General features: G+C 49.4%; 1 protein-coding gene across 2 annotated transcripts in view; it reads left to right on the top strand.

Moving 5' to 3' along the window:
* Positions 1-13697, top strand: part of MTHFD1L (methylenetetrahydrofolate dehydrogenase (NADP+ dependent) 1 like) — a 169730-nt gene that overhangs the window by 35854 nt on the left and 120179 nt on the right. For both annotated transcript variants that reach the window (XM_045294645.1, XM_030886872.2), the window contains 3 exons: positions 5986-6077; positions 7723-7820; positions 10041-10214. In XM_045294645.1, the coding sequence (XP_045150580.1) occupies positions 5986-6077; positions 7723-7820; positions 10041-10214 (364 nt within the window). The remainder of the gene's footprint in view (positions 1-5985; positions 6078-7722; positions 7821-10040; positions 10215-13697) is intronic.

The following is a 13697-nucleotide window of genomic DNA, read 5'->3' as shown; positions in this document are numbered from 1 at the left end:
CCCCCCCTAAACAAGTAACTCCCTGTCTTGGAGCTGATGCCAGCTCACTGTGACCCCACAGGACAGGATAGAGATGCCCTGTGAGTTTCCAAGACGGCAAGTCTTTATGGAACAGAGTCTCTCGCAGAGTGGCGGGTGGTATCGAACTGCTGACCTCTCGGCTTGCAGCCATATGCATCACTACTGTGCAACCCAGGCTCCTTTCCCATGCCCCCAGTAAGCCATTAATTCAGTCACCATCTCTATATTTACCTAGCTTGCATTTCATATACCGGAAAACACATAAACAAAACAAGATACCCAAGCAGCAATAGCAAAATAAGCTGGAGAAAAATGCTCATCAAAAAGCAGGAAATATTAAAAACTTGAAAACAAGTTTAAAATGGGTCCAAAGGGAGACCCAACGATATGGTGTTAGATTTTAACCTAATTTTTTCCACACTCATCCACTTTCCACATCCCTGGTCTATGGACAGAGGGGGCTCACCAGAGCCTTAAGTAATCTACAAGTATTTCCCCTCACCATCTATAGGGATTTTGTTGATAGATTTTCAGGCCGAAGATCTCCCAGTCTTCCTAGTCCGTCTTAGTCTGAGAGCTCCATTGAAACCTAGTCAGCATCTTCGCAACCAGCAAACTCCTCCTGTGACAGATGAGGGGCAGCCAAGCGAGAGGGGAGGTGTGCTGGCCGGAGTTGGCGTCTGGGTCCTCCACTTGGCAGCTGAGAATTCCCCCACTGAACCGAGGCCATTAAAGAGACGACGTCAAATACGTAGCCCGTGAGGGCAGCTTTGCTTTTCATCCCTGGACAGAGCCAAGGTTTCGTCGTTAGTGGGGGACAGGACAAACCGGCTCCTCTGGTGAGAGACGCCAGGTAGCCTTCGTCATCTCTCTCCTTTGAGTGATCGTCCCTTTGCTGCCATGGTCCTTGCTGTGTTCCCTTATTGTCATCCTGCTGGTTCCGATGCACGGAGACCCCGTACAACCGTGCTCCACAGACGATTGCTGGGGTGAATAGTCAAGCCCCGTCGTCCTTCGTGCCCCCAGGGCTGTGTTGTTGGAGCTTCTGCACTGAGGTTTTGAAAGGGCATCCTTAACATTTTGAAAAGGGCTTAGGTTTTAATGTAATAGTCTTCCTTGATGAGCCTGGTTAACCGATTTATCTTGTTATCCAACATCTCCCAGTCGTGATGCATGTCAGGCCATACTGCACAGCGAAAGATGAGAGTGCAGGTTATTGGCAGCTTGACTGGGCCACGGTTCTCAGTAGTTTGTGAACACGTGATTTGGCAGCGAAGTCCCAACGTAGTCATCCTCCATTTTGTAATCCGATGTAGTCATCCTCCATTTTTCTCACAGGGCCGATGTTCAGATAGCAAATGGCCTTTGGGACCTAGCCACGTTCATCAGTGAGGAGTCGGTGTTTTTCATCGAATAGTTCTGGCAGTAGAACGCTTGCCGTTTATTTTCAATTCACGTGGCCGGAAGAGAGACTTAGGGAGGTGTTTCATTTTCTTGGTTAATTTTGAGTCTCGGTGCCCAGAGAGTGCCTGGCACAGAGTGACCCATGGCTGTCAAATCCTTTCTGACTTGGCAGCCCTCTCAGTCTGTTTCCAGAGAGAGTTTGCAATAGGGCATCTTTATGGAAGCACACCGTCTCATCTTTCTTCCACAGATTGGCTGAGGGGTTCACACCGCCCACCGTCCAGTCAGCAACTAAGCTCTTAATCACGGTGCCACCAGGCTCCTTGGCGCATGATAAATGGTCAATAAATCCCGAATGTTGAATGAGTGAGTCCCCATGAGCCCAGAAATGCACCGATGGTCCTTGTCAGTTAGGGTCCCTCAAGCTGTCTGCCACTCGAAAGCAGAGCTGGTATAAACCACACGCAAACAAACAAGCAAACAAACACACACACTGCTGGCTAAACGGAGGAGCATAACTCTTTATAATCTCACGAGGTTTCTAAATATTCGGCATCTTCATTTTAGGGTGAAATAGCATCTATGAAGACGTTGGAGAAAGAAAGCGTGTCCTCTTTCTTTTGAGGTTGTTCCCTCTCCCAGGGTTGCGACTTGAAAGCCCATGGTTTTTTCCAGTCCTTATTAACAGGCCAAGGTGCTTGTATGTCAACCTCGCCTCGGGAGAAGAGTGTTTAATAAACTTGCGATTGGATGAAAGCAGAGTTTTCATGAGATTCTCATTCTCCTCCTAGCCGCTGCACGATGTTCTCCCCCCTGTAAAGAGATGGGAAGCTGTGTGGTGAGGTCAGCTTGGGGAGGTGTATGATTGAACACCTCATCCCAGGAGAGAGTTCTCTGATGGCTGGTAGCCCAGAACCGGGGCTCAGAAAGCAGTCGCACTGAGCTGGTCGGAGCTCTTGGCTCTGCCGCTGCGTTAGACTCATCCTGGCTTGGGAAGCAGGGAGTGTACACTTTTCCAGCCCTGATAAGAAAGAGCTGTGTTTGGCTCGGTGAATCCCCACCCCTCACATAGTGCATTCTGTCTGCTGAGATGATCTGTGAGGCGGTGTGTGATCTCACAAAGAATGATAGCTACAGTTGTATCTGAAAACAGCTCAAGAAGATTCCACAGAGACCCCCATAGCAGGACACAGGAAGGAGAGGGCTTCAGAAAGCTCGTAGAAAAATTCCAGGATCCATGACCCTTGTGAAGCCTCATCACAGCTTCCCAGGAGCCCTGTTGGTGTCGTGGTTTTGCGTTGGGCTGCTAACCACAAGGTCAGCAGTTTGGAGCCACAAGTTGCCCCACTAGAGAAAGACGATCTCTACTCTCGTGAAATCTCAGAAAACCCACAGGGGCAGTTTTGCTCTGTCCTACAGGGTCCCTATGAGCCGACATTGCCTTGAAGGCAGTGAATCTGGAGTGTCCCAAACTAGCATGGCCTCACGTTCGCTCATTTGGACTGTTTTTGTTTTTTTTTGCAAGGCAGCGGCAGAAGGGATGGATGGAGTGACTCACCGTGTCCCTCTGTAGGTGGGGCATTCTGCATTCACAGGAGTATTTGTGATAATAATTTTGGTCATACGTGTTTATAAATTGATGGCCTTTTCTAGAATGCAGGGTTCTTTATTTAGTTTTCTTTTTGCCATTTAAAGACGGAGATAGATTGAAAAGCGTATTTCTTTCCCATGGGGGTGGATTAACTCTCTGGCTTAGGAGGAAAACCAAAGCCACTCGCAAGCTTTGTGGCTTTTGCTGAGAGACGATTTGTACGACTGACACGTTGTTAATCTTTTAATAACACCTCAGGGAAATGATTTTCCAACACCCTTCGTACAGTTGACCAGGGAACAGCCTGAAACACTTATTCCTAAGTGTTTGGCACAATAGCTTGCATAAGACTGTCAGTAAAATGGATGGTTTAAGAGTCTTAAAAAGAAGAAAATGGTTTTTTGTTTTTGTTTTGTTTTTTTACTTTCTTCGGTGTCTAGTTTTATTTAAGACTCTAGCAGAAAACTCATAACAAAACCAAAAGATCCCACTGTCAGAGTCTATTCCGATGCATAGGCACCTGATGGGACAGGGTAGACTTGGCCCTGTGGGTTTCTGGAGACGGAAACTCATTAGGAGGGTAGACAGCCTCATCTTTCTTCTGCCGAGCTGCTGGTGGGTTTGACCTACTGCCCTTGTGCTTCTCAGTTCAGTGCTTAGCTCACTACACCACCAGGTCGCCTTAGAGATGGTCAGACCGTCAGTCACTAAAAGTGTGGAGCGCTAGGTGGAGGACCTGGGGAAACAGCTTCACAGTTGTTTTAAAACATCACTTTATTGGAAGCTCCTACAGATACCATAACATTCCGTAGTTCAGTCACATCCAGCAGTATTGTCACTGGTTACGACAGTCACTTTCAAAATACTCTCTTCTCTCTTCCTTGATATTTCCTCCCCTTTATCCCTTCCCTCCCTCTACTTTCCCTGAATCCTTATTGGTTATATATATAGATAATTTCCTTCTGTATCTTACACTATCTAACATAGCTATTAACCTACGATTCTGTTATTTGCCCCCCGTGACAGTTTGGTATTTTAAAGCAAGGTTTCTATGATTTTGTGCCAATACTTTTTGGTTTCCCGTCTTAAAAAAGATGGGCTGACACACCCACACAATAAGCCCAGCTTTGTATTCACAAGCGAAATTGCTTCGATTTGCTATGTATCGTCTGGTAAAACCTATAGAATCTTCCAATAAGATGAAAGCCCCATTTGTCAGAAGGTCATACAAAGGATAATAATCTTGGCAGTTCTACTGTGAGAGACATCTCCCTTTTCACTCTCATAGCGCGCACGTAGCATGCGCACACACTGTCGAGCCCTTTATGTACCCCACCGCTCTGAACGCATAACATTCCTCAAGGTTGATATTAACCACACTCACTACTGTAGGTCTAAGGGCACCTTTGCTGAGAAGAGGTAGCCGCAGGTTTATCATCTGGGTCGTACTCTCAAATGCATGTGGTTCGAGCCACCAGGCTACTTGCCCCCACCTTGAGTCGAGGCTGTGTCCACCAGACTGTCAGTGATCTTAGCAGCTCCCATGCCGTCACTAAGTACAAGGGGCCTTCAGCAAGGTCACGGGGAAGTGTCATTCTCTCAGTTCTGCTTTCCAAGAGCTTTGGAAGGACCCCTGGTTTCGGCGGGAGAGCGTAGTCGCAAGCATTTGAGCTTTATCTGGTGGTCACGGGTGCGCTGCCGTGTGGTCGTGTCTGAGGTGACACCTCTCTAGTGTGACCTGTGGAATAGGCCCAACCGAGCTGGGGCTGGGCCAAGGCCTACTGACCTGCCACTGTGCCCTGGCCCCTGAGCTGCTTAAACGGGAAAAGCTGACTGGCGATCAGTCTGCTGGCTCCATCTGTGCCCTTAAAGCAACCCTGGTTCACCGTGCCTTAGGTATAAGGGCATCTGCAAAGCTGCCTGGGTCTGCGCCACCTGGAGGACTGCCAGTGCTTTGGATCGAGCCCAGTGTTTCAGTCCCCAGCCCAGGGTCGCAGGCCAGCTCATGGGCAGTGCCCTCTTTTCTGCCCACAATGCCCTCTACCAACATGACCGGCTTTTAGAACAATCCCACATAGCAAGATGCTGACCTTTTTAAAATAATAATTTTATTGCGGCTTGTACAACTCTTATCACAATCCATACATCCATACATTGTGTCAAGCACACCTGTACATCTGTTGCCATCATCATTCTCAAAACATTTGCTTTCTACTTAAGCCCCTGGCATCAACTCATTTTCCCCTCCCTCCCTGCTGCCTCCTCCCTCATGAACCCTTGATAATATATACATTATTATTTTGTCATATCTTACTGTCCGACATCTCCCTTCACCCACTTTTCTGTTGTCCACCCCCCAAGGGAGGAGGTTATATGCAGATCCTTGTAATCGGTTCCCCCTTTCTACCCCATCTTCCCTCCATCCTCCCAGTATCGCCACTCTCACCACTGGTCCTGAAGGGATCATCTGTCCTGGATTCCCTGTGTTTCCAGTTCCTATCTGTGCCAGTGTACATCCTCTGGTTTAGCCAGATTTAGAATTGGGGTCTTGATAGTTGGGGGAGGAAGCATTAAAGAACTAGAGGAAGTTTGTATGTTTCATCGTAGCTACACTGCCCCCTGACTGGCTCGCCTCCTCTCTGAGACACTTCTGTAAGGGGATGTCCTGTTGCCTACAGATGGGTTTTGGGTTCCCAATCCGCACTACCATAAGATTTTTTGTTCTTTGCTGCCTGATACCTGATCCCTTTGACCCCTCGTGATCACACAGGGTGGTGTGCTTCTTCCATGTGGGCTTTGTTGCTTCTGAGCTAGATGGCCGCTTGTTTACCTTCAAGCCTTTAAGACCCCAGACGCTTTATCTTTTGATAGCTGGGCACCATCAGCTTTCTTCACCAAATTTGCTTATGCACCCATTTGACTTCCGATGCTGACCTTCTTGTCACCCTCTGCCTCCCGATGTTTCACAGGGAAGCTTGAATGCGGGTCACCCCAGGTCCATCCGAGTGGCCTCCTCGTGCAAGATGACGTGAGCCTCCTGGCTGCAGCGCTGCGGATTCAGGTCGGCTCGGCTTTGGCCCCGGTGGCGCCTTTCTGTTCACGCAGCGCGGGGCTCGACATGACACTGTGAGAATTCTCATTGCATTCTCACCACTGCCCTGTGAGATACCGTGACTGGCGAGGAACCTTGAGGCTTAGAGAAGTCAAGCTGCTTGCCCGTGAACAAGGCTCCACCCCCAGAGTCTGTGGATTCGTTCTCTACTGCTGCGTAATCAATCACCCCGATACATAAAGCAAGCAGCAAGCCTTGATCAGCTCAGTTTCTGTGGGCTGCTAATCTGAGGGCAGCCTAGCTGGGTGCTCCTGACTGAGCGCCTTTGACCTAGTAGAAATCAAGATGTCAGTGAGGGCATGCTTGGGGCTAGATCAGCGGTGCTTAACCTGTGGGTCTCAACCCCTCTGGGGGTTCAACAACCCTTTCACAGGAGCCGCCCGATTCATAACAGAAGCAAAATTACAGTGATGAAGTAGGGATGAAAATAATATGGTTGGGAGTCATCGTAACATGAGGAACTGTCTTAAAGAGGCGTGGCATTAGAAAGGTTGAGAACTGCTGGGCTAGATGGTCCACTTACAAGGCGGTGCACTCACGTGGCTGTTGGCCTGCGGTATTAATTCCTCGTTGGCCTTTGGAGGGAGGTCTCTGCCACTTGGGATTCAGGGGGGCTATATCCAGAGTTTCTACTTTAGTTTAGAGAGCGTGACTCAAGCCACCAGCATTTGTTTCCTTGGGGGGACGGGCTGCCGAAAGACAAACACCACACCTCCCACCCCCTTCATACAAGAGTGAAAAGGGGGCCCGCTTGGCAGCAAGATGACAGGGAAATGCCAGTCGGCATGCCTGGGCCCCTAGGGGCCTGGTGGCAACAGGGAAGCTAGAGAGGGCCATCGGATGTGGCCCCCGCACTGCAGCTGTCCATGAGGAATGACAGAAAGAGGGTCCCATGTTGAAGTAGAAAGCTGTCATGCTGTTGTTTTTGGAATTTGAAGCGCTGGTTCCTCTATTTCTAGACCGTGTCCCTGTCAGCTGTCACCTCCACCATGCCCCAGGCACGGGCAGCGTACTGAGCGGACAGCTGCAGGCCTGGGGTGTTAAGGTCACATGGACGGTGGATGTCCACCAAATGCTTTAAGGCTTTGTCCTCAAGGGTTGGGAGCTGTCTCCTCTCCCTTAAGTGGGAGCTAAGCTCAGTGGTCTCCTTTATGACTTTGAGGTCTGCTCCCCACTTCCCTCCCACGGGGCCCAAGACCTGCTCATGCGAGCCCTTTCCGAACAGTGGACTTGCTCTGTTGGAAGCTGGGCCTCTACGCAGGCTCAGGCGGCTACCATGTTTCATTTCTGATGAATAATAGGAACAATCCAGGCAGCAACATGCTGTCTGTGTATACTTAACGTCACACCAGCTCGCACGCCCACCGTCCAAATAGTACACATCTCCTAATTTTCCTTATTTAAGACGGAGGCCAAAAAATCCAAACCTATGGATTTAATTACCTGCAGAAAAAAAATCATTCCTGGTATTCACTTGGTTGGGTGGGCAGCTTTTAAAGCCCAGAACCATGACGTTCTAGCCACGAACAGTGTTTTCAAAGCTGGCCGATATCCCCTCTCATGACTTACGTTGTCCTTTGTGTCCCCGCTGAAGAACGTGGTCAGTAGCGGACGGCGGTGGCTCCGTGAGCAGCAGTACACGCGGTGGAGACTGCACTGTTTGAAACTCCAGCCTCTCTCTCCTGTCCCAAGGTATTGGTGGGGGTGGGGTAGGGGTGTCTCTCTGCTGACGCCAGCTCACAGAAGTGCCTCAGATAGCCAGCGGTCAGCTCACCGAGGCACTGTGCTGTGATACTGGATCATTTCTCTTCCTTGCATGGCTGAACTCTTTGGTCCTTTCTACGCCTTCCAACTCCTAATTAATCACTACGTCACAGTATGGCACTACGCAAAGCACAGGTTTCACAGTTAGATGTGCCCAGTCCCCAAAAGTCATGTTATCCATGCAGGAGATCCACGTTCAGTTTGCCCTGTGCACTTTATGGGCAGCTGCTACTGCCCATCGGCCGGTGGAGGCTTGCATGTTGCTGTGCTTGCAGCCTAAGAAAGACTCGGAAGAAAGGCCTGGCGATTGATTTCTAAGAATCAGCCAGTGACAGCCCTCTGGCGCTGATCCTGGGGGTGGCTCGGGACTGGGCAGCCTTTTCCGTTGTTCTGTCGGCAGCAGTCACCATGAGCTGGGGCTGACTCGCACCGCTAGCAGCAACAACAGTTCTGACAGTCGGGTGGCAGCAGGAAGGCCAGCAAACATGAGAGCAGGGGGCTCTCTGTCCCTGGGGAGGGGACCGGCAGTCCCAGAGAAGTCCTACTGGCGGCTTCTTGCGTGAGGGGGGACCCACCAGCTGGAGCAGTTACGTGGCCACCTCTCCCTTGCTCCAGGCTCCTGTCTAGCTTTGCCTCCCGGGGCATGCACATGCCTTCTACCCCATCCCATCACGCAGATGCGCCATCCATCACAGACAGACGGATGGCCTGAACCCCAGGAGAAGAAGTGACTTGTACACCCACGAGCCCCCAAAGCACTTTCTGCAAAAGCTCATTGCGACAGACACTGATTTTCACGGGCCCCCAGGGGGGGGACTCACAACTTGTTGGGGACACACACCAGCTGCTATGTCTGCCCGGCGTCACACTGAGCTATGTACATTTCTTATGTCCCTAGCCAACTGGGGAGCACTCAGTCATTGAACAACGGTCAGGCGATCGACGATTTTGAAATGCGAGTTTGACCTTGAAGTAGGAAAGAACGAGGGAGGGTATGGACCCAGATCAAATAAGCTCATTTCCGCATGTTTGAATCACCCGGAGGCTCATGTGGCTAGCCTGGTTAGAACATTGTCTCAGGGCCAACAAACGCAGGAGTGACCCATGTAAAGCCCTGTGCTCAGCGGTAGAGGCTTGGGACACATAGGGAGACAGTCCTCCCTGTCTGGGGACAGAAGTGTTACTGTCCCTGGACCTCAGTGAGTGTTTCAGGTGTTGCCTCTTTAAAAACACCGCCTCGCTTTCTCCTGCGCATTAATCACTCGTGGTTGTCCAGTCATTGCTCTCCATTCGTCGTTGGCCTGGTGCTCGGCTGTTTTTTTTTTTTTTTTTAAACATTTTATTAGGGGCTCATACAACTGTTATCCCAATCCATACACACATCAATTGTGTAAAGCGTATTTGTACATCATTTCTCAAAACATTTTCTCTCCATTTAAACCCCCGACATTAGGTCCTCATTTTTCCCCTCCCTCCCCGCTCCCCTCTCCCACATGAGCCCTTGATAGTTTATAAATGGGTATTTTGTCATATCTTGCCCTGTCCGACTTCTCCCTTCACCCACTTTTCGGTTGTCTGTCCCCCAGGGAGGAGGTCACACACAGTTCCATGTAATCGGTTCCCTCTTTCCTACCCATTCTCCCTTTACCCTCCCTGTTTTGCCACTCACACCACTGGTCCTATAGGGCTCATCCGTCCTGGATTCCCTGTATTTTCAGTTCCTATCTGTACCAGTGTACCTCCTCTGGTCTAGCCAGTCTTGCAAGATAGAATTCGAGTCATGGTAGTGGGAGCGGGGAGGAAACCTTTAGGAGCTAGAGGAAGGTTGTATTTCTCATCATTGTTACATCGCACCCTGACTGGCTCATCTCCTCCCCGAGACCCCTCTGCAAGGGGATCTCCAGTGGCCTACTAATGGGCTTTGGATCTCCACTCCGCACTGCCCCCATCATTCACTATGGTGAGATTTTTTGTTCTGATGATGCCTTACACCTGATCCCTTTGACACCTCGTGGTTGCATAGGCTGGTGTGCTTCTTCCATGTGGGCTTTGTTGCTTCTGAGCTTGATGGCGCTCGGCTGTTTTTCACTGGCGCGGCGACCACCTAAGCTGAGCAGACTCATGCCCCGTTTGTGTTTTCCCCTCCAGCGACATCGAGATTTCCAGAGCTCAGACTCCCAAAGCGGTGGAGGTCCTTGCCAAGGAGATAGGCTTGCTTGCAGATGAAATCGAAATCTACGGGAAAAGCAAAGCGAAAGTCCGGTTGTCTGTGCTGGAAAGGTTAAGGGATCAAGCAGATGGAAAATACGTCTTAGTGGCCGGGTAAGCCAACTTTTCAAACCTAGTTCGCCAGGGAGGCCTGTGGAGAAAACTCTCTTTCCTAGCTACGCCAGTCCTCAGAGCCCGTCAGCCCTGGGCTCATGCCTGATGGCTCTCTCAATTTCCCTTGGCAGGCTTTCCTGGCCGAGAGGTAAGTTTTGCTTCTTCCAAGCCAAGTGAATTTGTCTAGGTCCCCGAAGCTACAGTGTAACAAGTTGCTCATGGTTTAGTGCTCTGCCCTGTGCTCTGTTCTAACCCCCCCTGCCCCCCACCTTGGAAATTTCTGGATGGAAAAAAGCAAAACAGGAATTGAAAGCAACATAGTTTGAACTGAGCGTGGTTTGTTTTATGTGTTGTCTGCTAAAATATTCTGTTTATGTGTATAGGCTTGATATTTCTGCTGGATATGGTCACATCAGAAAAATTCATTTTTCTTTTCCTATATCTCAAAGCTCGTGCGGTCCCATCTTCTTTCGCGCCGGTCATTTTGTAGTGTTTTAGAAGAGACTGACTTACAGGCGTTGGAAACGTGGGTGCTTGCTCTATTTCATCCCTCAGAGCCCCCTTTGGAAAAGCTATATTTCACCACAAGAGTTTACGCTAATTGAAAGGGTGATCGGAAATCAGGGATTTCAAAGACTGATTCACCGTAACCGTATAAATTCCTTTGCTGTCTTGACATCTCATGGTATGCTTATGCCTCGAGCGCCAAGGTTTGTGGTACAAAAAGTTGTGCTTGTTAGGCAGAGACATTGTTTAGGGTTGGATTTGATTTTAATAGCCAACTTTGGTATTTTTATATAGTCAGTGGTTGGCAGGTTATTATGGGATGTTGAGTCAGTTCTGACTCACAGCAACCTTACAGCACGGCATACTTGCCTTCTTCTCTTAAGAGTGGCCAGGCGGGGGCAGACCTTTCCATTGGCAGCCGAGCATCTCACCTGGCCCCGCTGTACTGTCGCGAACCTGTTACCTTGGAGCCATTTCTCGCTCATGCTGAGCCTAGAGCACAGGGTAGAATGGCGCCATCATCAGGTTTCCACGCGTCAGTCCCTACAACTGCAGCCAGCCCTGTCTTTCTTCCACAGCCTGGGCTGAGATGTTCATAACTTTCACTCCTCGACCGAGCACTTTAAGGAGACCAGGATTCCCACCTCAGCTGCATCCTCGAATCCATGGTCAGCTCTTGGGTCCATGTGATGGAGCTGCAGGAAGGTCCCTCGCTGAGGGAATCTTGGCCTCTCCTGCAGGCACTTCCTTGCCCTTTGAAGGGGCAGGCAGTGGTGGGGGAAGAGCATGTTCTGCCCCCGTTTCCTGGGTCCCAGGGTTTGGGGCACATGCGCTAGTCAGGATTGCTGTCTGAACGTAAGCGAGTGCTCTCCACACCTGCGATGACTACACAGACCTTTGACCATTAAGGGCTCTAAGCATGTGCTTGCAAAAGGGGCCCTCCAGCAGCCACTTGGCTTATTGTTTGGCCAATTTGCTCAGCTCTGTGCTCGTTGGTATTGGAAATAAACACCTCTGCAAATGGCCCTTCTCTTCCAACGGGAACCGGAATCCCCGATCCCAAAGTGCACCCCTCTGCTGATGTCGTCCTCCCGTCCCTGCCTAGGAGGAAAAAGAGCTCACCAACCATAGCAAGATGAACCAGAGAAAAGCTTTAATCAAGAAGAACGGAGGAAACATTAAAAACTGTAACACATTCAAAATGGGTCCGTTCGGAGAGCCAATTATTCCCACTGGTTTTGGATTTTATTCTCTGTAATCCTTGGATCACACAGGATGGTGTGCTTTTGCCATGTAGACTTAGTTGATTACTCATCTAGATGGCTGCTTGTTTCAAGACAAGCCTTGAGAGACCCCAGGGGCTATTCTTTTAGATAGCCAGGCCATGTCATAAGAACTAATTGCTCTTAGATTGGGGCAAGGGTAGGCCATGAGTCCACTCACTCCCTCGTGGTTCACATACCCTTCTGGCTCCATTTGGAGGCATTCTCATCATTGTTTTATGGTAGAAAACACGGCCAAGTCATCCCCCTGGGGCAGAAGGTAATTCTGTTGATAGTGCGATTAATTTAGTCAGCGGTATAGTATTTAACACATTGTTGAGAAAAGGAAATTATACAGCTCTGATCCATAGTACCTGGGTTCTTCATTTGTACCGTACATTTTAAAAACATGAATTCTTTTTATTGTGTATTAGGTGGGGGAGATCGTTGTACATTTTGAATCGATGTACTCAGGTGATGTAAGTCTGCAATAGTGGGATTAAAAGCTAAAACAACAGGAGTTAAGGGGGCAAAACTCTTGCCCCATCAATAACCCGAGTGCAGGACAGATGAATTCTTCAGACGCTGAGGTTGAGGCTCTCCTGCTCGGCCAGAGTCATCTGCGATTCATCAGCTCCACTCCTGGTGGTATTTACACCGACACATCGCTCTGTTTGCTTGGCCTGACAAAACCAACAGGACTGGGAATTGCGTAGGGCACTGTGCCAAGAGAATCGGAGGGGCGCTGGAGTTTTACATATTTTCCCAATTAGCCTAATGAGAAGGAATTCTGTTTGAGAGCTCAGGCCCGCGTGCAGCTGCCGGGGGTGACGTGCACAGAACATGACCTCCCTGTGCACACAGGGTGCATCTCCACCCCACCCTGGCTGCAGAAGGTTCTAGAATCCCTCTGAATTTCTTGGGCAGAGCCAGAAGTGTTCTGTGAATTGGATGAACCGTGTGTTAGAAGAGAAGTAACGTCTTTTGAGTGTCACTCTGTTTTTTGCATGTCAAACAGACAACCCCCCAAACTAGATGCATTGCTATGGAGCCGATTCCAACTTGATGTGAGTGTCCGAGAGAGAGAAACTAACTCTATGAGAGTAGAAAGCCTCATCTTCCTCCCAAGGAGTGGCTGGTGGTTTTGAACTGCAGACCTTGTGGTTAGCAGCCCAGTGTGTTAAAGCACTGCAGCATGAGGGCTGCTATGGGTTGGCATTGACTTGGATGGCAGCGAGTAGTGAGTCTAAATCACGAAGATACCCGGAGTTAGATGACATCCTCCACTCCGATGGGCTGCTGGATAAGTGACGAACGAAGAACTGCTGGGTTAGCAATTCAAACCCACCAGCCTCTCCAAGGGAGGAAGACGAGGCTGTTAGCTCTGGGAAATCTTGAAAACACAACTGGGGTCACTACGAGGCAGCATTGACGATGGCAGAGGGTTGGGCTTTATTTGGGGTTACTAAAGAGAGTTTTACTATGGGGATTTGCACCACTAAGTCGATTGTAAGGCTTGATGCTTTTAGGTAACATAGTTTATCACACACTTAAAGGCGGTAGACAGGCATTTCGGATAAATAGATGAATGGTTTACACCCAGAAGAAAATCGTTTAATTTTTCTTTTGATCTACTTGAAGACACTTCTCTGTTCTTTCGTCTGCCATTAAAATCCCCAAATCTTATTTGCACAGTTCAGTTGCTTGTGCCCAC

The sequence above is a fragment of the Echinops telfairi genome, unplaced genomic scaffold (genome assembly GCF_000313985.2).
Source record: "Echinops telfairi isolate 266 unplaced genomic scaffold, ASM31398v2 ScPeMD7_3533;HRSCAF=4204_0, whole genome shotgun sequence".
In the NCBI taxonomy this organism is placed as follows: domain Eukaryota; kingdom Metazoa; phylum Chordata; class Mammalia; order Afrosoricida; family Tenrecidae; genus Echinops; species Echinops telfairi.
This window is presented reverse-complemented; position numbering and strand designations above follow the sequence as displayed.